General features: G+C 48.9%; 1 protein-coding gene across 4 annotated transcripts; it reads left to right on the forward strand.

The window, feature by feature from the left end:
• On the forward strand, nt 1-24,270 carry JDP2 (Jun dimerization protein 2). Of its 4 annotated transcripts, none has more exons than XM_024192783.2 (5): nt 1-295; nt 10,090-10,282; nt 11,113-11,336; nt 17,624-17,728; nt 23,103-24,270. In XM_024192783.2, exons 3-5 carry the CDS (start codon nt 11,136-11,138, stop codon nt 23,286-23,288), a joined length of 492 nt encoding a protein of 163 aa, XP_024048551.1. In that variant the 5' UTR covers nt 1-295; nt 10,090-10,282; nt 11,113-11,135; the 3' UTR covers nt 23,289-24,270. The 4 variants fall into 4 exon arrangements, with proteins under 4 accessions (XP_024048551.1, XP_024048552.1, XP_024048553.1 ...); XM_024192784.2 differs by having other exon boundaries at nt 10,232-10,282; XM_024192785.1 differs by lacking the exon at nt 10,090-10,282.
• The last annotated feature ends 340 nt before the right edge of the window (nt 24,271-24,610 follow it).

Below are 24,610 nucleotides of genomic sequence, written 5' to 3' on the forward strand. Positions count from 1 at the left end.
ATATAACCGGGGCTGATGCAACCCACCCAGCCGCCCGCCACAGCTTGTGGGAGGGACGCACCGGGGCAGCGACGGGGGGCGGCAGCGGCGGCTGTGGTGGCGGTGGCTGCTGGCCAGGCGCCCCGGGGGCGGCAGCTGCTCCGGCTCCTCCCGGGACCAGACTCGGCAGGACGGGCCTGGGGACAGGGGCAGAGCACCGGAGCCAGGCGGCGGCAGAGGGTCTGAACGTGCAGCCTGTCTCCGGCTCCTGCAGCCGGGCCCCGGGGGCACCTCGGCCGCCTTCTCCCTCTGCACGGTGGGCCTGGGCGGAGCGGGGGGGGGGGGGGGCAGCTCGGTGCGGGGCCGGGGGCAGCGCCGGGCAGAACAGGGGGCGGGGGGGGGGGGGGGGGGGTCGGGAAGCCCCGGGCTCCCTCCCGGGGGTAGCAGCTGGGACTGGCCTGGCCTGGACCCGGGAGAGCTATAGGCTAGCTGCAAAGCCCGGCCCGGAACCTACACCGGCCGGGGTCAGGGAAAAGCGTCGGGGGCTCTGGGCCTCTCCCCACATCCTTGGAGCGATCGGTCAGAGGGGGACGATGCTGCCTGTTGCCCCAGGGCTGGGCTGTGCTCTAGGGTCTGCCGTGCTGCCCCCGTCCCCACACGCATGGGGGCGCTCAGGAGTCCAGGGTCTCCTTGCGGTTTCCCATGGGCTGGGGGCTGCCGCGTCCCTCCCCGTGGCCAGAGCAGGGCGGCTGCGTGTCCTCTATTGACCCCAGGGACCGCCTACCCCCTGCCCGTCATGCCCCCGGAATGTGTGCTGGTCCTGGGAGCTGCTGAGCCGGGTCCGGCCCCTTCTCACCCCTCTGCGACCGCCCGGGAACGCGCCCAGGGGGCTGCTGGGCAGGGAGCGCTGACTTTCTCTTTTGGAAGGGAAGCTCAGCCTAGAGTTTAGGCAAAGCCTGGTCCCTATCCCTGTCCCTGCTGGTTGGTGTGAAGACTCCCTGGAGTGTGTAGGGCCTGGTGCCAGGTACCGATCGCTTTTATTTCTGTGAAGCCAGCGGTGTAGGGGCTTTACAAGGCTTTGCCCTCAGCAGCTTACAGTCGCGCTAGACAAGGGAAGGGAAACAACAAAAGGGAGGTGAAGCCTGGGGTACCTATGGGTGCTGGAATAATTTGTATATTGGGGTGCTGTGAGCCATTGAACCAAACTGTAAACCCTGTATATGATGGAAATCACTTCAAGCCAGGGTCTGGCAACATCCCTAGTTCCAGCACCTATCACCTGGGGCTTTGGGTGCTAGAACTTTATGCATGTTTGGGTGTCCGCACAGCTTCTGGTAGGTTAAGGAGGGTGGGCTGATAGGGTAGGGCTAAGGCTGACAGACCTTCTTAAAATGCAAAGATAGAAGCTTCCTGTAGGGCTGGCTCCAGAGCCTGTCCTCTACTGTGTCTGCAAGCAAAATTCTCCTCTTAGGTGCACCTGGACATTCTGTTCTCCTTCTGTGCAAGGAACTTTCACTGATGTCCCTGGCATCTAGATACTGCACAGATGGGCGCATCACAAAGGGAAAAGGGTATGCCTACACTAGACCCATGGCATTGCTGCAGCTTGGGTTCACGGGGCTAAAAATTGCAGTGGACGTTCAGGCTTGGGCTGGAGCTCAGGCTCTGAAACCCTGCGCCGGGGGTGGGTTTTGGAGCCCAGGCCACAGGCTGAGCCTAAACGGCTCTATGCTGCAATTTTTAGGTCTGTAGCTGGAGTCAGTTGACCCAAGCGCTGAGACTCAGTGCTGTAGGGTTCTTTACTGCAGTGTAGAGGTGCCCAAATGAGACCTGCACACGCATGGAGAGCAGAGTCAAGGTTCACAGATGCAGTATTTTGCCCTAACTCTAGCCATATGTTTTGGTTAATGCCTGGTTTTGACAGGTTCTGGTAATGCAACTCATTTCAGTTTGGTGCCACAGTGGGGAGTGGGTTTTAGCATCTCTGTAGATTTTGTTTTTTAATTCACCTGTCCACACAGTGAATGTGTGGGTTAAGAATAAGAGAATCTGAATTCCGAAAGTCCCACTTTAGTTTAGTTACAAGGAGAGTTTCAATGTGTTCTGCTATCCCATGAGTGTACTTCCTCCTACTTGCTCTCTATGCCCTTGAAAGGGAGGGAGCCCCTAGAGATTCCCTCTGCTCACTCAGTCCCAAGTCCATTTTAGTAGCCAGGCATAGAACTGAATGGAAGTCTCATTCTTTTGTGCTTTCTGCTCCAGAAGGCATTCTTCTATTTCAGTGGTAGCGAAATAGCTTTGAGAGCAAATTGGGGGAAAGGGAGAAATATCGAGACAGAGAGAGACACACACACATTATGTTTCCATTTTCCTTTAATGAAGGCCCTGTGGAGGTGTATTTGAAAACACAGGGTCTCCTATGCCTTCAAGGAGGGTGAGAACACTCTCTTGGCTGGTTCCAGGGCCATATGCAGTGTATGGTGGGCCAATGAAATGGGGCCTGGCTCATTCTTTTGCTTGTCTTGGCAGCCTGCTTCATGGCTTGTATTACCAGCTCTGGAACGCAACCACTGCCAAACTCTGTGTGTGTGTTTCTGTGCGCGCGCATGTGCACGATCACTGAGAGCACAGAAGAGACAAATGCTTCAGCAACTCAGATCAGAATTTTTAGCATGTTTCTTGAAACTTGCATGAAAACTTCTATCTGGAGGCCTTTGCCAGAAGTCTGCCTTGGGAATTTGCTAGTTAGTTCTTACATGGGGATGTCTTGGAATGCCACTTGTTTGAGAGCAAATTCTTAGTCTAACTCCCACAAATTAAAAGAGAAATACCCATTTATAGGGTGGGTAGGTATGGTGCAGGGGCTGCAGTCCAAATCAGCCCTGTTCAGAGCAGCAATTGGCTGTCCCAGGTTTACTTGCAGTGTAGTTGTAGCTGTATTGGTCCCAGGATGTTAGAGAGACAAGGTGCGTGAGGTAATGTCTTTTATTGGGCCAACTTTCAAAAGTTCTCACCTTACCCACCTTGTCTCCCGGGGTTATTTGGCTGTTTGGGGATTTAACAGAATCCCAAGAAATGAAGTGCAAACTGCTGTCTTTCTGTGGCTCATCAGCCTTGTGCCCTTAAAGCCCCTATGGATGTATCTGCGCCTTTCACACAATCTAGTATTCCCCTCCTCACAGTGTTTTGAGGTTCTGTGTTATGGCCCCTGCTAAAGAGGAGTAAATAGGACCCCCCCCCCAATCCATCAGTTTTGCTAACTAGCCAATATCAGAATGGGCAGCTTTGAGCCTGTACAATTGTTCCTCTCGCCTCCTTTCTCCCCCACACTCTGGGCTGAGTTCGCTGCTCTTGCTGCACTTCAGTGGCTGGATATCCAGAAGAGTTCAGTATGGTGCTAAGCTCTTTTGAGATTCTGGCCATTAGTATAACCATGAGAGGTGTGCAGGATGTTGAGTACTTTTGGAAAATCTGGCCCCAAATCTGCTGTCCTGGAGAGTGAGACCTGTAGTGCACAGCACTAGCCACTGTGTTCGGCTACACGGTTCCTCCTTTGGCACTAGAGCAACCCACAGAGGAAAAAGGGGGTGTGGAGTTCCATCTATCACTGACTGGTCTAATGGATTTCCCAGTTGCCTTTAGTGTTCAGAATATTGATCCAAACATCGAAGGATAATTAACCTGCAGCCAGACAACCTAAGGGTACGAATGGGCTTGTCTGCTGAGCAGGTTTAGTATAAACTGACTAGTCCTGGTCATTATTTGGAAGGGAGACTTTTAAGGAACACCCCAGGGTTGCAGGAAGTGTTTTGAAGAATATGTACAGGGCATTCTCCTCTCTAGTCAGTGCTGATCCTAGGTCCTCAGTGCAGTGCTAGATGGTGCTGGGCTGCTGGAAGTGCCAGCCTTTCTGATGAAATGTCTTTTTAAAAATAAACTCCAGTTCTGACCACTTGTGGTCGTTAAATGTTCCAGGGGATTTTTCACAAGAGTCAGGTTGTTAGCCTCAGTGTCCAGACCTAATTTCAGCTGAGATCATTACACTTTCCCTCCCTAAATTCTCCCAGCTGTTTCAGTTGGAAATAAGATAGTTCTTATCTTCATGTCCTAAACTGCTTGTAGCTGTGCATTGTGGTGTTAAACATCTGTCCTGTTCCAGTCCAGAGATGATGATTATTTGTATGTGGTAGAGCCTAAGAGCCCTAGTCCCTGACCAGAACCCTGTAGTGCTAGACATTGTACAGACACAAAACAGAAAGACAGCCCCTGCCCCAAAGAACTCACAAGCTAACTAGACAGCTGCGTAGCAATGGTGGAAGAGTGTGATCTTGATGTATAACTTGTTTAGTAGTTTAAAGCTTGGGAATCATTGGGATGGAAGTTGCTAGAGGAAATAGGAGGAACAAGAGCTGATTGTTTAGCTCATGGCAGTTAAGGGTTTACTTTCAGATGAGTACATGTGATGGACATGGTAGGGAAGGATCCTTGCGGGGGGAGGCAAGGAGGAGCCATATGATATGATCTGTATCCAGAGCAAGGGATGCCACATGAAGGGTACTGATAACTACCAAGTTAGAAAGCAGTAGGGATGGTTGCTGTGGGAGGGATTGTGCTTTTGGAGAGCTCTAATGCAGCAGCCCTGAGCTGTAGTTGGGGGTTTAGTGTTGGACTGGGCATGTCTGACAGGTGGAAGGCTGATGGGTCACTCCCAGGGGATGGCTGCTCCAGTGGGCTCTGCTGATGGCTGAGCTTTACCTCTGTGGATTTGTAACAAATGTTCTCTTTTAAAAGGTCCTGTTTGCAGCAGCATTGGAGATAACATTCCCAAGTGCAGCCCAGGGGCACTGGAACAATTTGTATAGTGCGGGTGCTGAGAGCCATTGAACCAAACAGTAAACCCTGTATATAATGGAAACCACTTCAAGTCAGGTGGTGCTGCAGCACCCCCTGCACCCCTAGTTCCAGCACCTACTGCAGCCCAAGAGGCTGGGCTGGGCAGCATGGCCAAGCAGTGGGGCTTTCTGCTGAGGGGTGGGACTGGGGAATAGCACTTTCTCTGCTGGGGAGTCTCTCTCTGATAGGGAGGAAGGGGTGGAGCTGTCTCTCTGATGGGGTTTGAGGGCAGCCAGTGGATCTCTCACTCACACATCAGGGAGTGGAGGCAGACAGCAAGGCTGTTTGCTTGGATTCGGGCTCTAGTAAAGCCTTCATAAAAAGCCCAAAGGCAGAGCTGTCTCTCTGTGAGACTCTTGTGGTATTTCTGCCATCTGTGTGAAAATAAACAGAAGTTCAAGGCAGAGCCAGACCCTTCCCACACCGGAAATGGGCTCTGGCTTCTATCTCCTGGGGAGCAATCCCCCTCAGCTACTCTGTCTCACTGCCACAGTCATCAGGGCAATGAGGGTCTATTCCTTGGGGCCCAAGAATTCTGGAACAAGGCATTGCAGGGAAGGGTGTTTATAAAGTCTGCTGCATACGATTTTTCACATCCTAGCCTCTTGCAAGGGCATCTGCGTGGGCGTCTCTGGGAAGGGCATTGATGTTGCTTCTTAAGCCAGCACAGATCCAGGGTCTGACTCTAGGAGTTGCTTTTCTGACTCTTGCTGGAAAGTCTATTGCCCTTATAGGTAACTTGTGCAATATTAGGCATACAGAGGCTGCCATATTGCAGCAGGCTCCTGGTTCAGCTACCTGGCAGCCTGTCTCTGACAGTGACTTATAGCACTTATACTATATCCTTGGTAGAGAGAGGGGGATTATTTCCTGAGCTGTCCCAGCTGGTGACTACCCTGAGAGCCCAGAGCGCCTTTGCAGTTTTGTCTTAGCTGATGTCACTACAGCTGATTTCTTTGATGCACTAAACATACTTGACTCCTTTTCATCAGGAAGATCCACTGATTTAATACAGAGCACACAAAAGGTCAGTGGCTTCCATTAAAGTTAGCATTTGCCAGTACCTAGCACACCATTATCTGAGAGGATAGGATACAACTGCAGGTCTTGGAGACTGCTGTGTTTTGGTTACTGGCAAATAATTTAATGATGGTCACTGTCTGTCCTTTTACCAATTTAGACTGCATTTCTGTGGCATTCTTCTGAGCATTCATTACCCTGCAGTCCACAAGAGATCTAAGGCTTAAAGTTATTGCTTTTTAAAGTAACGTGCCTTCTTGTGCTTGTATTGCAGGAATAGGTAAATAATACCGGGCCTTCTAGAAACCATTTATTTGAAATATATAATATACTGCATTCATGATGAACAAAGTGAGGAACAGTTGCATGGGAATATCAGATAACAGAGGGAAAACTCTATTGCATGCTAAGGCACTCAGCGTATTGAAAGCTTAGTTTTTGCTTAATTTCTACAAATTAATAACATTTAACATAGCAATTCCCTGGGGCCTATCCTTGATGGGGTGGGAAGGCTTGTATGCTCCTGTGACCCTGAGAGCTATGCCATTGGGAGTTTTCACTCCCTGTCAGGATCACCCAAGCAGATTGGTCAAAGAATAGGGACCAGATGAAAAGGAATCCACTGGTCCTCCAGATTGGGGGTTGAGTGATAGGCCAACAACCTATTGTTTAAAAAAAAAAAAAAGTTGAGTTGTGGAAACACAACAAGGTAGCCATTCAGACAAACAACATGCCAAAATAATGGACTCTGTCTTGGCAGAAATGACAAGGGAAGCCAGCAGGAACCCAAGATTCTGACAGGTTCTTTATTGAAGGTAAAATGAACTAGGAAAGTAGGTTTCTGCAACACTTGAACAATGTTCACTTCAACAACAACCAAAGTAACGCAAACAACCAAACAGATAGACAAATATAATCTCAAAATCAGTGTTTAAGCAACTGTCAATGGTCTGGAGCTGACAAGAAACACTTAAAAATTAAAATATAGCCATTATAAATGCAGGGAGGTAAGATCGGTGCCACTCAGAGGGTACAGCATTAATTATGACTTCCAAAGCAGAAAAATTGCTTATAGGCTGGGTGCCCATTAGCAGCTGATTGCTCTGAGCAAGGCTTCAAACATAATACGTGAAAATGTCAGTTACTCAGTGTTACCAACAGACAACTATGATGATGAGATCAAAGATCAGCTCTACAATTGCCTACAAACTCCAGTTGACAACATTCCCAAGCATGACATGTGCTTGTTAATGGGGACTTCAAGGCCAAGGTTGGGGATGACAGCAACAGAGCGGTGAGAGCGATGGGCAGACATGGGTTGCCAAAATCAGAATGGTGAAAGATAGGTAGAACTGTGCCTGGTATCAGGGATCATAATTGGTGGAACACTGTTCCTCTACAAATGTATCCACAAGGTAATTTGGAATTCCCCAGCTGGAGTTACCAGGAACAAGACTGACTATCTGTGTTTTGGAATGAAATTTAGATCTACTCTCTAGGATGTCAGAGCATACAGAGGAGCTAGTATCTGAAGCGACTACAATTTGTGTGGCAACATTTAAGATCTAATTCTTCTGTACTTTCCTTCATCTTTCTCTTGCTCCTAATATATTTATAGAACCTCTTCTTACTGTCTTTTATGTCCCTTGCTAGGTATAACTCATTCTGTGCCTTAGCCTTTTTTATTTTGTTCCTACATGATTTTTTTTTTTATTCATCCATAGCAATTTGTTCATGTTTCCACTTTTTGTAGGATTCCTTTTTGATATTCACATCATTAAAGAACTCCTAATGGAACCATTTTGACCTCTTACTACCTTTTATCTTTCCTTTGCATCGGGATAGTTTGCTGTTTTGTCTTTAATATTGTCTCTTTAACTGCCCTGCGCTCTCGTGAACTCCTTTTTCCCTTAGATTTTCTTACCGGGAGAGGTTGTCTTTAGAAACCATGTCTAGGAAATGTCTAACTTGTAGATACATATAGAAATCCCAAAAAGGGTCGTGTGCCCTGGAAAAAGTCTCCAAAGGTCAACTGTCCTTTGGCAGCCCACGTTTTTGAAATTAGTATCTTTCTAACCTAGAGGGACAGTTTATTCAGGAAGTCATTGAGAATTTTGGGATGGTACCAGGGCACCTGACTGCACTTTTCAAAGTGGTGCCTCGGACAGGACATTGTCTGATCTCTTGAGGCAGCAAAGTGTTGTAGCCATAAAATCAGGCTAGAAAGAATAAAAGGAGAGTGATCTGTTGCATCACTGGTCTGCTGTGTGTGAGGTATTGTTTTGAATTTCTGTAAAATGTAGCCAGTTCCAAATGTGGAATTTAGAGCTGACCAGTGATAGAATTTCCAGGTGGGGAGGTTACTATCTTATTTTGTTTTCTGTCTTTGGAGCCTCAACCAGGCCAACTGATAATCTGTCTCTTCTCAGGCCATGTAAAATTACTACATATTTTCTCTCTAGTTCTCTTTTATACCGAGTAGGTAGGAGTACTGGAAAAACATCCATTTTTATCAAGTAGCATCAGCCCAACAAGACTATTCATTAGTTGAGATTCTGTATCTTTTATTTATTTATTCATTTTCTCCTTTCCAAACTAAATGTCCTAGTCTCTGAGGTCATTTTGTATTGAACACTCCCTTCCCCAGTGCCTTACCTTTTTCTTTCTGCTCTCTGCTCCTGTGGAGTTGATGGCCAAAGCTGAGTGCTGGATTCCTGGTGAGGACACACCCTGATTTACAATAATGCCCTTATCAGGTTTCCCCTACTACTTTCTGTTCCTAGACATTGTTGCTTTTGTTACTGTTGCTGTGTGGTGAGCAGATGCCCTTCTGTGAACTGCTCACTGTGACCTCTCGCATTAGAGGTTGCCACCAGTTCGGAGCCCATTAGGGAGCATAAAGGTTTAAAATTGTTCTTTACAATGTGAGCCACATTATCACCTGCCACCGTGCCGTCCATTTCCCTAGTGGTGTTGGTATTGTACTCTGGCAGCTGCCTAGGCTGGCTTCATATAACTAGCTTTAAAATTATTGCTAGGCTGTGCAGAATGGGACCCTCTAACTCTCCTTGTTTAGCTGGTCCTCCTTCCTCCCAGCTCTCTGGATAACAGGACAACCCAAAGTGCATTGCCCCACATTCTCTCCTGCACTGTGTACATGGTTCTGGGTACACTCTCCCTTGCTGAGGAAGTGTGGGATAGAAGCCCTGACTTTCCCAGAGTCCATTGATGACAATCCAGTTAGGCACAGTCATGAGTGCATGGATTAACATGGTGACATGGTTGTGTTGTGAAAAAAGCTGCTGCATGGACACAACTGAACCATGTATGTTGTAACTGGGTCATTTGCGAGTGTCAGCCTTGTTACACAAACATAGATGTAGTTACAGTATAGATGGTACCCAGCTGTTCTCTGTGCACTCAGTTGGTCTCACAGCCCCATTCAGTCTTCCATGGGCTTCCTGCTTCTCATCTAATTAAAGAACTTCTTATTATTTTTCATAGCTTGGCTACTTCTTCATATTTCCTCTTAGCTCCCCTCATTCTCCAGCTTGTAACTGACCTGCCAGAGTTTGCCCCAGTCTATTTGCCTTACTTGGCCTGGATTTCTTCCCTCCCCTCTCTTTTTGTATTTGTTGTTGGCCAAAATAAACTATTGTACCTGTGGATTTTTCCTTCCCTTTTTCCTTCCTTTTATTTGTTCTGGAGGATGGATCCCATCTGTGATTTTAAGTTAGTCTTATGCAGCCTCCATGCTGATTCTGTGTTCTTTAAGTTCCTAGCATTTTCCTTTATCTTCACTCACGCAAAGTTCCCCTGCTTGAATTTCAGTGTCACACTTGGCTGTCAGTCTGATCCTCTGGAGAGGATGTCGGAGCCAGTGCACATTATGGTCATTGTTGATGGCTCCACTGTACTTCCTGCACCAACACCTGAAAATTATTCAGAACTATGTTTAGAGTAGTCTCTGATCTTGTCAGATCCAGAACAAGATGTTCCAAGAAACAGTCACCCATAGTATCAAGAAATTGTTTCTTCAGGCCACATCCTGAAGGGACCATTGATCAGTTGACCTCCTAAGTAGCTGAAGTTGCCCCTTATCACTCTTGTAGTATTTTGTTGCCCCTGTCTGATTTCTCTCCCCATCCTGATCTGCAGGTATGTCCTTCCTACTAGAATTAATTTCTTTTGACCTAGGGATTTTATCCACATGGATTCTGCCTGATGCTCCCCCTCTTGTTGGCATTCTCTCTCAAGGAGACTGTGGGATCCTGTGTGGGCAACACTGGTGGCTCCCCAGCCTCGGTGACCAAACCTAACTTTGCTCTGTCATTCATAGTCAGGATCTGCAATATCCCAACCGAGTCTTACTTGTGAGCTTCATGCACTGGTACGTATAGTTGTTCTTGTGCCTCTTTTCCTGCACTGCCTCCCTCCCCTGCAGCCTTCCCTGGGAACAACTAGTTACTGATTGATATTGGTGTCCCCAAAGCCCCTTATCTGCAGCTCTTTCCTTTCTACCCTAGGCTCCCTGGAATATGCACGATTGCCTGAACAGTAATGCGTTTAATCTGCTCGACGCGGCCACAGAGCTGGGGAGTGGGAGGTCCCATGGCATAGCTGGGCCTGCTCATCTACTTGATAGTGTAACCCTCTGCAGACATCTGTCAGATGTGGTCGTGACTCTCAGCTCTTATGGGAGGACTCTCAAACGTTGGGAGATTTCATGTCCTTGCTGCTCTCCTGCTGGGACTTGAGTGTCCATCACCAATTACAATATGCAAGGAGTGTTAGAGCTGGGGAATGGTTCCTCTTCCTCAAATAACTTTGCCTGTTATAGGGAACAGGGGAGTACAATGGCCTTGGTGTTTGTGTGTGCTGGGAAGGGTGGGATGAGATGCAGTGCTTCTGCCACAGGCTCAAATTGCAGCGTCAGAGCAGAGACCTGGGGGAATTGGCTCCTCATTGCTCTGAGACAGTATATGTCTCTTCACCCCCTCAGTGGCACCAGAAAGATGTGGGTAGGGATCCTCATAACAGATTAGGTGAGTGGCCCTGGTACCTGTTGTTCGAGGTTTGGGAGTGAGGGCAGAAAGGGAGAGAGCTGCTGCTTCCCTTGGTTCATACCCTGTTGGGTTTTGGAATAAGCTGTGCTTGCTCCCACTTGTGGGACTCCCTGGCTAAATCCCTGTAACAGCCTGTGTCTCGGTCTCTCCCTAGAGCGAGGAGCTGCTTGCCCTGCTATGATGCCAGGGCAGATTCCGGATCCATCCCTGACAGCTGGCGCTCTACCTGGGCTTGGCCCCTTGACAGGACTCCCGGGCACCACCCTGACGGTGGAAGAGCTGAAGTACGCTGACATCCGCAACATTGGGGCTATGATCTCACCACTGCATTTCTTGGAGGTCAAACTTGGGAAAAGACCCCAGCCTGTGAAAAGTGAGGTGAGTTCTGAGGGGAATTCCCCAAGCCCTGCTTGCCTTCAGGGGGCTGCTCTAAAGGCACTGTAGACCGATGTCCTCTCTATCCATGGGTAATAGCAGGACAAGCTTTCCCCTCTCATGCTACCTCCTCCTCTTTCCTTCCCCACCCCCCCCCCCACCCAATGCCCACCCCCAGACAATTCCATTTTGATAGGCTGTTCAGTCACTGGTCTGTCTGCCAGGATGGCCCAAAAAGTTTTTAATGAGCTAAGCATGCTGAAAACTGGACTGAGATGACCCTCCCCCCCCTTCATCTCCTGCCACTCTGGCCTGGGGTGGGTGTGAACCACTGACCCAGAGCAAAAGGCTCCATATCCCAGTCCAGCCCTCATGATACATGAATAAATTCAGACTCTGGCTCAGAGGAGAGAGGCCTCGGTCACCCACCCACTTCACAACTTGAGGAGCCAGTCAGGAACTGAAGCCATGTGGCCTTTTGTCTATCGAGCTGTTACGGTAAATCTTCTCATTTGCTGTGAGAATGAGCCTTTGGCCACGTAAGGGTTGGCATTCGGGCTCCTTGCTCCCTGGATGGCTCCCTCCATAGCCTTAGGCACCTCTCTTAACCTCTTTGTGCCTCTGCTTTCTCATCTGTACAATGATGGTCATGCTGTTCTCCTCTCCCTGGGCCAGCGGGGTTCTGTGCGATTACTCCATTAATGTCCACGACTCACTCAACAGCAGAGAGTCCTCTAGCCAGCTTTTGGATGCTCTTTGCATGTCTTGTTTACCGTGTCTGTGGTGGGAGTGGGGAGAGGAGATGCATTCTGCGCTGCTCTGCTCTAACATAGAGCAAGTACTGAAAGAGTTTCCTTAGAACTGTAAGTCAGCAAACATCATGCAACGAAAAAGGGGAAATCCAAATGGCACATGCCAGAACCCAGGTGCATTGCTGTAACATGTTCCTCAGCCGCACTAGTCCTAGAGGCAGCAAGTGGAGGATAGTAAATGAAGCTGTTCAAAGCAGAGGTTTTGCAGCTGCAGCCTGGGTAAGCCAAAACTGCGTATCCCAGGAGTGGCCAAAGAGCAGCCTACGCACTTGTTACAATGCAGTCCACAGCTGCCTTCATCTCTAGGGGAGGTGCAACTCAGACCCTACAGATATCAGCATGCCTGGCACTAGGATGAATAGACTGCTTCCTAAACCTTACTGAAAGGAGCAGCCCTACCTGGGGTGTGTGTCTGTACTTCTGGAAAGCTCAGCATGGAGGTGGGAAGGCACTTGGATTGGCTGCACAGGGGTGTTAGAAACAGTCACTGCTGGGCTCTGGAAATCTTCCCCTCCAAACCAGAGCAGGGATCTCCCCAGACTGAAGCCCTTCTCCTGAGGCCGCTATCTGTGGGGAAATTCATGTTAGTGTAGTCTGCACTGTGAAGAAGGCAACTCCAGCCTCCTCCTAAATTGGAGGGAATGGGAGGACCTTAAGCATGAAATAAAACCCTTCAGCCTCTCTCCCCACAGGGAATCTCTTCTCCTCTCTTCTTCTCACCTCCCCTCGCCCCGCCCACTGTGTCTTGTTTAACCCTTTAGCTACTTAAATTCTTTCCTGTATGATAACCCAATGCCCCCTCTAGAGCCTCCTATATATAGATTTCACTGAGCTTTAGAAACATGAATTAAGTCTCAACCCCTGGCAGAGAAGGCCAGTGCCAGTATCCCCATTTTATTAATGGGAAAACACGAGGCGCCCTCCTTTGTCAGGCCGTGGCACAAGAAGTGGGCCTGCCTCAGTATCCCCTTGGAATCCACCCATGCAAAGGAATAGTGTCTCTGCAGCACATTGAAATCCTTTTAGTTATGTAAAATGCCACAGTCTGCAGATCCCTCATAGTAAAAACAGCTCCTCTCAAACCCCTCAAGGGTTACTCACAGCACCTCTTCAGTCCCATTCCCACATCACTCACCCTGACACAAGTCATTAACTGCTCTGTCCCAGCTCCTGTGGCCCGTTTGAGGTCCCCACTCTCCAGGCCTCCTACCTTAGCATCCCAAGACCCACATTTCTCCCACAAGCCTTCTCCTGGAGCCCCAAGACAGAATGCCGGTGGCATTCCATGTAGCTACCCCTGCTCTGGGATCAACCTCCCCCTTGTTTTGGGCTCAGCTTCTCCTAACCAGGATAGTTCTTCCCCTTCTTCACAGAGGTCTCCACATGAGCTCTTCTCTAACTCAGCTGGGGTTCCCCAGCTCTGGCCAGTCCTCACAATCAACCTCTTGCTCTTGCCAATGGCTCTCTGTACTAACTTTGCTCTCCTCGCCTATTGCTGCTCTCTGGATCTCCCTTTCCTCTTCAGGAGTCCCACCTGCCCTTCTCTCAGTGCACTCAGGCCTCTTGCCCTTCTAGGGCCCCGGTGCCTTCTTTTAAGTCCAATTTGAGTCAGCTGACCAGTCATAGGTGCACTTTTTTTCCCTCTTAAAAGGGCTAGTGTCACCCTATGATAGGCAGAAAGAGGGAAAGTGACTTGCCTGAGGCCACAGTATCTGTGAAGAAATCACAACGAGACCCCAGGAGTCCCAACTCCCACTCTCCTGTTGTCCCTGCTAAGTCACGTGCCCAGAGCTTCTGTAACCTGTCTAGGAGATGTGACCCTTCTCTGTACTGTGTTCTCTGAACTGTTTGGATGGATGGGGTAGTTTCTGTTTGACTGATCAGTGAGATGGGGACAGGGGAAGGATCAATCACTCCCTTTTCTGTGCCTGAACTGGCCAGAGCAGACCACAAAAATGTGTCAATCAGCTGAGAATCACGGACAGCATGTATTGTCCCACCAATGGTATTGCTCCCTATTGCTGCCACAATTAACCATCTGCTTTGCAGCAAACATGGGAGAATGTTTTTGCATGTTAAAAAGCAAGTGGGCTGTGATGAGTGGGGAGTTGAGAGCACATGTCCTCTCTTCTCTGTGCTCTTTCTTGCACTCAGCAGGCTGCTTTTAATAGCTCCTCTCGGCTCAAAGACTAACTCGGAGACAAATCAGTAGCTGGTGGAAGCTATGCTAATGAGAGTGGAATGGTGATTACACTGACCTCTAAAACGCTGCTTAATTTTGCACAGATTTGTTAGAGTTGCTTGTGCCCTTAACTCTGAAATTCTTACTCTTTCAAGAATCCAAAAGGGAGAATCTGGGGGCTACTTGAACTATTGGCCAAGTGAGGGGTCAAAAGCCTCTTTCCATTCACCTCCCTGCAAATGTTAGAAACACAGGAGTTTAACTGTGTATAGAAAGACTTGGCAACCTTATTTACATTAACGTGTACTGTGAGATCTAAATCTGTTCTCCTTGCCTGACACCTTACACTGTCACTTGCACTTCTGCAAAGCGAGTGTAAAACGTTCTGTCTGATTTGATGCCCCCTTTGCACAGGGGTGAATGACATGCAGAGCAGGGGAGAGTTGGCCCTTCTGTGGATATTTTAATGGAAAATACTCTTATTGAAACTGGCCTTGTTTAATATTTTATTCCCAGACAAAATACTTCCCTAAACTAGGAATGTAAGTGTATCCGTTATTTAAGGGGGGAAAAGCCTTGAAGAGAACTCTGTAACTGTCTGAAATGTTGGGAAGTCAATGTCTTGGTTACCCTTAAAACCCAAACATTAGAGATGCCCAGTGAATTTCATCCAGTCACCTTAACTCGGACCCATCCCTGTGACCATCCCGTCTCACGTGTGTGTCACATGGAGACATTTTGATTAAAGGGGTGTGGAGTTTATAAAGTTGGCAACTTGTATAGTTTCCTTAGGTAGGAGACCAGGAGCCCTGGAACATGTGGGTTTGGTTTCATAGACATGTCTGTGGTACTCAGTTGGTTAACCCAACATTGCACTGCTGGTGGATAAACTACCAAACATTCCCTCTAGTTCATAAGAGGTTCCTAATCCTAGTCACAGTAGCTACATGTCACTGCTGAGCTTCATAGAACAACAATGTTTAGAACACCCTGTACTTGGGGGGAATTGTCCATAGTGTGGTCCATTTTGGCTTAGAGATGTACAAATCTGTCTTGTCAATGACTGCAGTTGGCTATAGAGAAGGCAGGAGTAGTTTGCTGAAGTGATGACAAGACGTGCCACTGCAGCATTTAAACAGAAACCAAGTGACTTGACCATGCACAAGTGAGAGGCAGTTTAGTTTGATAACTTCTCAGAGTCCCTGAGGTGATGGAGATGGGGAGTATATGTGACTAAGGGCATGTCTACTCTGCAGTCATGGGGGTGATTGCAGCACGTGTAGACCTACTTGAGCTAGGTTTGATCTACCTAGCTCAGGTACCAATACCAGTAAAGCCATGGCAGCTTGAGCTTCAGCTTGGGCTATACAAGCCTGCCAAGGAGCATGGGTACTTACTTGGGCAGCTAGTCCCTGGTGCTGCGGCTTCACTGCTATTGGTACCCAAGCTAGGTAGATTAAAGCATAGCTTGTCTATGTTTACATGTGCTGCATTCACACCTCCAGCTGGAGTGTAGACCGATCTTAAGACTGGTTCCTGGTTTTCATTGTGCTGCAGGCATTGACACAGAGGCAATTAAGGCTGCTTGAGTGACTTTCTCTTGCAGTTCCAGATTCCCTGATTTTAAAGTGTAACCTGAATGTTGAATTTCCAGGCATTGTAAGGCTTGTAATTTTCTCAAAAGATACAATGTTTGCTTAAAGGTAAAAGGCCCACTTCCTCAAAAGGTATTTAGGCACCTGCTTCCATTTATTTCAATGAGAGTTAGGCAGCTAAATACCTTTGAGGATTTGAGTCAGCATCCTTAAGTAATAGATGAACTGTACCATAGCAAAGGGCTTGGGGTGGGTTTTTTGATGGGTTACTGCCCTAGGTTTTTGAAGTAATGCCCCTGATACTTTGATAGTGGCTTTCTGACTGTGTGATGTAGGGTTAACACAGCAAGTTTGAGTCAGTTAGCATAGAACAATGGAGTCATGAAGTAAAATGCAGAAACGTATGTCTTTGCTCAATGCTACAATGGGATCTGGGTATCTTGCTGCACCCTCCCTATACACCACACTCTGCACTAGGGCCTTTTATTACTCACTACGCTCCAAGCAGGACTGGCTCTAGGTTTTTTTGCTGCCCCAAGCAAAAAAACAAAACAAAACAAAAAACACCCACCTCCGAGAGTGCAACTGCCGAAGCGCAAAAAAAAAACCGGAATGCCACCCCTGGAATTGTGCCGCCCCAAGCATGTGCTTGGTTTGCTGGTGCCTAGAGCCGGTCCTGGCTCCAAGGAAACGGGTCTGAGCACTCTGAGCCCAGAATGCTGAACATGTTGCATGAGCAGGAAATGAATGGAACCAATCAAGGAATGGCTCATTCAGGTCTTCAAGGCTCTCTTGGGCCTGGCTAGTTGTTTGATACTCCTGGAATGAGAGCACTCCCTTCAGCTGCCCCCAGCCCTTACTAACTGTCAGTGTAGACTTCACACATCTACAGCTGTAGACTGAACTGTCTCTTGCACTGAGTTCCCTGCTTAGAACACTCTGATCTGATCAAGCCACCCATGTGCTTTGAACAGCCACTAAAGAAAATACTTTCCTTGCAATACTGTATCTGCCTGTTACAGTATCAGCTCAGGGTTAGTTAACATGAGATAGGGAAGAGAGTAGAAGTCTCTCCCACTTGCTGCCCCCCACACACACACGGTCACAGGGCTGCACTGGACTAATGCACAGACCTCAGCTCTGCGGTGTGGCTGGGCTGAGTGTAGCAGGGGAACTTGGCAGCATGAGGAGAGGCCCCCTCTCTGGGGGGCTGTTCTTGCTCTCAGCCATGGGAAGGTCAGTGTTGCTCCTAGCACATGAGACCACTACTATACTCCCACACATCCGTGTTAGGGGCAGGGGAATCTCTGCTGTTGCACAAGACCCTTCTCTTACATGGATTACACATTTCTGTGGTGAAATTAGTTTGCCTCGCTCTAGAGTCCACATTACAGAAACGGAGTAATTTGTCACAAGTGGGAGTGATCAGCAGTCTGAGCTCCAAAGAGCCCAGAACTGGACCTAGCAGGTGGAGTTGCAGGGCAGGACTGAGCTGCACTGATAGCAGTGTGCGAGGCAGGGAAGGGGAGGACAGACCAAAATAGCCAGGGATACTGCAGATCGGGACTGAGGAGAATCAGCTGAGGTGTGGGGGAGGCTTGCACAGCCACTGCTGCCAGTGAGACCTGGGGAGGGGGCTATTGCCAGCTGCATCACTCCCCAGTCTGGCTGTTCTAACGCGGGGCCTGTGTCCTGTTCCAGCTGGATGAGGAAGAGGAGAGGAGGAAAAGGCGCCGTGAGAAAAACAAAGTAGCAGCAGCTCGATGTCGCAACAAGAAGAAGGAGAGGACAGAGTTCCTGCAGCGGGTGAGTGCCCCGTGCCCTTTCCCCAGCAGGCTTGGTATAGCCTCCCTCTCCAGCTATGCTTCACTGCAGTAGGCACCCCTCTGTCCTCTCCAAGTGGGGAGGACAAAGGTGGATTGTACACCCACTCCCAAGGCTATTAAAGTCTCTTCAGCAATTGACTAGAGGGGCTGTTCATTCTGCTGAATCTCACTTCTCGCCTAACTGTAAGGTTCAAAGAGTTCCCTCCTCCAGTCACCTCCTCTCCCTGCATCTGGGAGCCCAGCAGCTGCCCACAGATCCTGAGGCCTGGTGCCTGGCAGATGCAATCTCTCATTTGGCAGTTGCATGGGAGGACATAAGGCCACTCTCCCATTTTCCCCTGACTGGTCCTGCAGGGTAAATGGACCGTGACCTTATGTGTCTGTTACCAGCTAGAGCAGATAGCTAGCTGAACCCACTCTTGCAGCATGGGGTGTGCTGGGGCAGGAAGGCATCTGACACATTTACCTCGGGTATGTGAGCTGAATTCCATGTCCTAGTACTGTGTGCAGCCCTGCACAGAGTGCATATCTCACCCAAATAACCACAAGGGGCCACAAGCCCAACCAGTGCAACACAAACAGGTGCCCAGAGGATACACAGTGAGTACCAGGATAGACTCTAGAGACTTGTCAGCCCCTGACATGCAGTAGTAGAATGCCCATGGGCTGGTCACTTCTCCCAAAGCCTGGAGATTCCTAGTCTGTACACTAAAGACACATGAAACTCTCTCCCAGAGTGATTCCCATACAGTACACCCCAAAGATATCTCTCACACACACACACACACACACACACCATTGCACTCCCACCCCCTCAGCAGGGATGCACCCCACATTCCCACACAATCATGTGCAGCGAGGGGCACCTCTTGGACATGGGGCTCTTGGACACAAGAATCTTTTTAAAGCAAATTCTCTCAATAAGACAAGCCAGTAAAATATGAACCATAAAAAGATCAGAAATCCTTGTTGCTGCTTTTCTCCCTGAGAAGCTGGGTCTCCCTTAGTTACTGGTTCCTCTTTACTTCAGGGCAGAAAAATACTTCCAGTGCAAAACATCTTTTCTATAGTATTCAGTTCAGTTTTATTAGATTGCATATGACGTGTCTTTTGTGAACATGAGAAAAACATACACAATCTAAAACAGCAACATCCCTATAATACATTCAAATGTCATTCAGAACTCTCTTCTTGGCATAGTGCTAAAAGGACAAAAATTGCCACTGATTTAATTACTACTGGGGATTGAGAAAATACTAAAAACCATTGTCCTTTGAGGTGGTGGTAAAGAATTTATTTATTTATTTTTAATAAAAAGAGGTATAATCCAGTGTGTTCTCAGAAGCTGGGATATTCTACAGGCCAAAAGATAATGAGGTAGATCTTCCAACACTCTAGATTTACATGGGCAAATCTGAAGATGTGAAGGAACTTTTTCCATATCTACCTTTAAGGGCAGCAGTTTAGGGTATGTCTACACTACGGGATTACTCTGAATTTACAGAATTCGATTTTTGGCAACCGATTGTATAAAGTCGAGTGCATGCGGCCACACTAAGCACATTAATTCGGCGGTGTGCGTCCATGTACCAAGGGTAGCGTCGACTTCCGGAGCGTTGCACTGTGGGTAGCTATCCCATAGCTATCCCATAGTTCCCGCTGTCTCCCCCGCCCATTGGAATTCTGGGTTGAGATCCCAATGCCTGATGGGGCCAAAAATTTGGCGCGGGTGGTTATGGGTAAATGTCGTCAGTCAATCCTCCCTCCGTGAAAGCAACGGCAGACAACCATTTCGTGCCCTTTTCCCTGGATTGCCCGGGCAGACGCCATAGCACGGCAACCATGGAGCCCGTTCAGCCTTTTTTCACTGTCACCGTATGTCTACTGGATGCTGCTGACAGACGCAGTACTGCAGCGCTACACAGCAGCATCCCCTTGCCTTTGCAAGTTAGCAAAGACAGTTACCAGCCATACTGTACCGTCTGCTGCTGTCATGGGTGCTCCTGGACGGCCTCGGTGAGGTCGGTCGGGGGCACCTGGACAAAAATGGGAATGACTCCCCAGGTCATTCTCTTCTTTAAGTTTTGTCTAATGGAGAGTCAGCCCTGCTTAGAATATCAGGCAAGCCTACTAAAGAACCAGAGAGACAAATGGCCGCTCCGGGTCAGAGCCCCAGACATCCCACAGAAATGATGAGCTGCATGCCATTCTAGGGGGTGCCCCTACAACAAGCCCACCCGTTGCTTCCCTCCTCCCCCACCCCTCCTGGGCTACCTTGGCAGTTATCCCCCCGTTTGTGTGATGAAGTAATAAAGAATGCATGAATTTGAAACAACACATACTTTATTGCCTCTGCAAGCAGAGATCAAAGGGGGGAGGGGAGGGTGGTTGGCTTATAGCGAAGTCAAGTGAACCACCATTCTGCACTTGCTCAGCCTATAGCTGAAAATGGGAATCTGTGATAAGCACTAGGATAGAAGCACAGGCAGGACTGAATCCCCATTTGTGTGTGGGCCTTTGGTTGACACTGGTAAAATACAAAATGTCCCAGGATATGTATGTTGGGGGACAGTTCTAAACGGCAGCTTTATTTTTATATTTGCAGCAAAAAGTATCTGATTGTGAGCCCTGGGAGCAAGGGGTAGGCTGGGGTAGGTGCGACCGCGCGGTGCTGCCAACTGGGAGAGCAGCCTGAGGCAGAAGCCTCCAGCTGGCATGATATTCCAGGCAGGACTGAATCTCCATTACACAAAACTTGAAGAGAATGACTTGGAGTCATTCCCATTTTTCTCCATGTGCCCCCGACCGACCTCACCAAGGCCAGCCAGGAGCACCCATGTCTGCCCAGGTGCCCCCAACCAACTTCACCAAGCCCAGCCAGGAGCACCCACGGGACGACTATGATGGTTACCAGTCATACTGCACCATCTGCCGTCCGCAAAGCAAGGCAAACGGCTGCTGCTGTGTAGCGCTGCAGCACCGCGTCTGCCAGCAGCATCCAGTAGACCTACGGTGACAGTGAAAAAAGGCGAGAAACGATTTTTTTTTCCCTTTGCTTTCGCGGGGGGGGGGGGGGGGTCTGACGACATATACCCTGAACCACCCGCGACAATGTTTTTGACCTTCAGGCATTGGGAGCTCAACCGAGAATTCAAATGGTTTTCGGAGAGTGCGGGAACTGTGGGATAGCTACAGTTGTCAGTCGCCCCTCCCTCCGTGAGCATCCATTTGATTCCTTGGCTTTCTGGTACGCTTGTCTCAGCTCCTTAAGTTTCACGCAGCACTGTGTTGAGTCCCTGTTGTGGCCTCTGTCCATCATGGCCTTGGAGATTTTTTTTCAAATGTTTTGGCATTTCGTCTTTTGGAACGGAGTTCTGATAGAACAGATTCATCTCCCCCTACAGAGATCAGATTCAGTATTTCCTGTTCGGTCCATGCTGGAGCTCTTTTTTGATTCCAGGACTGCATGGTCACCTGTGCTGATCAGCGCTCCACGCTGGGCAAACAGGAAAGGAAATTCAAAAGTTCGTGGGGCTTTTCCTGTCTACCTGGCCAGTGCATCCAAGTTCAGATTGCTGTCCAGAGCGGTCACAATGGTGCACTGTGGGATAGCTCCCAGAGGCCAATACCATCGAATTGCAGCCACACTAACCCTAATTCAAAATGGCAATGTCGATTTCGGCGCTACTCCCCTCTTCGGGGAGGAGTACAGAAATCAATTTTAAGAGCCCTTTATGTCGAAGTAAATGGCTTCGTTGTGTGGACGGGTGCAGCGTTAATTCGATTTAACGCTGCTAAATTCTAACTATACTCGTAGTTTAGACCAGGCCTATGGTTTGGAATCTTCGCCGAATATATGCCTTAAGTAAATGCAGATTTGACAACTTTTTCAAATATGGTTCAAAACCATGGGCCATCTTCAGAGTAGAAAAATCAAATGACTGACTAACATAGAATCATGAATCATAGCCAGATCTTCTTGTTGAGGAATATCGATCACTCTGTGTGAGTAGTTGACTTAAAGATACTGACAATAAGCAAATAGTAGAAAAACTCAACTTAGCTAAACTCAGTTGAAGGGTGTCACACCAGGAAAATAAGGAGTACACATGTTGTTCCTCCATCTCCTGAAGGCAAAGACAGAGTGATCTATAATCTGGAAGAGTACAATTCTTAGACCAAAATTTAAGAAAAGCAGTACAAGCTCTGCTGCTTACAGAAAACACCCACCTCTGCATTTAAAAATGAGACAGGGAGAATTAAGTCTCCTCAAAGTTATTTTGAACTATCTCTAAGGCCAGAGTTGTCTGTAGAGACTGATGGGGACATGATTTCTGAGTAACTCAACTGCACAAACGAAGACCTGACATGATTTACACCTGTTAATGATCACAAAAGCATTGTTAGTTGTAGATTTAAGCCATTTCCCCCCAAGACGGGTGTATATACCCAATAAAGGTGCCGATTAATCTTCATCCTACTGGAACACCAGTCTACTTCGCTTGGATCATTGGGCACTAACCAGGACAAAACATTTAGTAAATGTGCGGTAGGGAACAGTCTTGCTTTGGGTCCCAGGGAATGGCCAGGAGGAAAAGTCCCATTTGATCCCAGCACTAGATTCTACTCACCAATAGGAATAAAGTCTGGCCAGAAAAGTTGGCTGTCACTGAACGTTTTCTTGCGGCTCCCTGTGCTGCATGGCCATCAGTTTCACACTGGGGTGGTTTGCAAACAGACCTTCGTTTGGTCGAGGGCCAGGTGTGAAAGTAACTTAAAGGACTTACTGGTACGCCAGAGTTCTGAGCAGGGGGTATGGCCTCAACCAGAAGAGGCGGGGCCTTTTAAAGGGCCTGGGTATTTAATCAAGATTTAAAGGCCTAGGGGCTCTGGCTGTGGCTGGGAGCCCTGGGCCTTTAAATCACCCCCGGAGCTACCAGCTGCAGAGGCGGCTGGGAGCTCAGGGGTGATTTAAAGGGCCCAGGGCTCCGGTCGCTGCTACCGCAGCGGAGCCCCTGGCCCTTTAAATCACCGCCAGAGCCCTGCTGCTGCTACCCCAGGGCTCCGGCAGCGGGGCTCGGGTGGAGATTTAAAGGGCCCGGGGCTCACCACAGCGGCCGGAGCCCCGGGCCCTTTAAATCGCCAGCCTGGAGAAGCCGGTCCGGTCCAGCACAGCGTACTGGCCCGGACTGGATTACTTTCACCTCTGTCGAGGGCAGTTTCTCTTTGTGTATTGTGCATGCAGGAGAGGGAGATTCAATGGTGGGCACTGGGTACCGTAGAGCAGGTTGTTCTTTCCCCCACACCTATGAGCTGACAGATTAAAGCTGTATCTGTGTCTCTGGCCCTGCTAGGAGTCCGAGCGTCTGGAGCTCATGAATGCCGAGCTGAAAGCCCAGATAGAGGAGCTGAAGCAGGAGAGGCAGCAGCTGATTCTAATGCTGAACAGACACCGTCCCACTTGCATTGTGCGGACAGACAGCATCAAGACACCGGAGAGTGAAGCCAACCCACTGCTTGAACAACTAGAGAAAAAGTGAAGGTGGCACTGGCCAGGACAAGGAGGAGACAACAAATTGGGGTCTCCAAAAAGTCGCCTACGTACTGTATGAAGAACTGTGCACCGAGGCCTTGTCCAGCCAGAACCCAGTGGGCTTTCTTGGGGATTACAGGCCAACCAAATAAGAGGAAGGAGAAGATCAGGAACCTGCCATTCATCCCACTCTGAGGCTGAAGCTGGGATGGGTCTAGCAGCTGTGGTGAGGGCAACCCCTTGCAATACCTCTTCATGGCCCTTCAGCCTGCTCATCAGCCCCAGGGATCAAGCAAGCAGCCCGTTTCAGGGCATCCTGAAGCTGGATCACGTTGAGATACGGGGAGGGGAAGTTGCAGCTTCTTCTCTTCCCACACCTACTGGTATGCACCTAGCTGGGAGTGGAGGCTTGACCCAGGAGAAATGAACATGTGTGGGAGATGGATGGCAGGCAAAGACATGCTGGCTATATCTCCCAGGACTGTCCTATCTCCGTCCCTCTGGATCCTGCCACTGCTCCTTGCGCACACTCCGGAATGGAATCCGAAACAAAGAATTGCAAACACTTGACACAAGCCCTGCCTTGCGGCTGGGCCTGTCCATGGCACTGTGGCGCAGGCGCCCCACAAGCACACTCAGTATAATGTTTACAGCCCAGCTGTCCCTGTCGGCCGTGCTTTTGAATGCACATTTTTACACTTTTTTATATTTTTTACAAAGTTTTTATACAGCTGTCTCTATATGGATTTATATAATCACTAGACGTGATCCCATAGAAATGTATGATATAATGGCCCGTTTGTTACAAATGCATATGCCACAGTTATCTCATTGTGTTACTTGTTAGGTGGTGTCTGGCTCCTTTCCCCTCGGCATGCTGGAAAAGGGGCCCATGCAGCCCTCCACACTGGCTCCGCTACCATCTCCATCCATGTACGTTTTTCGTAATACGCAGTTCTGTATCTCTCAGTAAATGTTACTTTGACTTATTCCCCCGCCTCCTTTGCTTTGTCTGGATTGTGTCCCGGTGCTCACTGGGCTGGGCACAGACTCTGGTCAGCCCTTTGCACCAGCGCAGCAACTGTCAGCTTCCCCCCCATGCTGACTACAGTTCTGGCTGGCGGACACTGGCTGAGTGGGCTAGTTCCTGACCCATGACGATGGGTGTATGCATTAGTAATGGTGGCATAGGCCTAAAAGTGGTTCACTCCTTGGCTGAGCAGGAGGCAAATGCCTAGATGTAAGGTGGTGTAACTCAGGCCCATGTACACGTGGGGTGTAACTTACCCCAGAGCCAGCAGGTGAGAGTTACAGAGGCCATCCCATTCT

This window comes from Terrapene carolina, unplaced genomic scaffold (genome assembly GCF_002925995.2).
Source record: "Terrapene carolina triunguis isolate 2854851 unplaced genomic scaffold, T_m_triunguis-2.0 Scaffold96, whole genome shotgun sequence".
In the NCBI taxonomy this organism is placed as follows: Eukaryota; Metazoa; Chordata; order Testudines; family Emydidae; genus Terrapene; species Terrapene triunguis.

Bases quoted from the DNA above. Each gene is read 5' to 3' on its own strand.
- JDP2 (XM_024192783.2), top strand. From the start codon at position 11,136: ATGATGCCAGGGCAGATTCCGGATCCATCCCTGACAGCTGGCGCTCTA. The intron at 11,337-17,623 runs GTGAGTTCTGAG...GTCCTGTTCCAG, and splicing joins CCCAGCCTGTGAAAAGTGAG to CTGGATGAGGAAGAGGAGAG. The intron at 17,729-23,102 runs GTGAGTGCCCCG...TGGCCCTGCTAG, and splicing joins GGACAGAGTTCCTGCAGCGG to GAGTCCGAGCGTCTGGAGCT.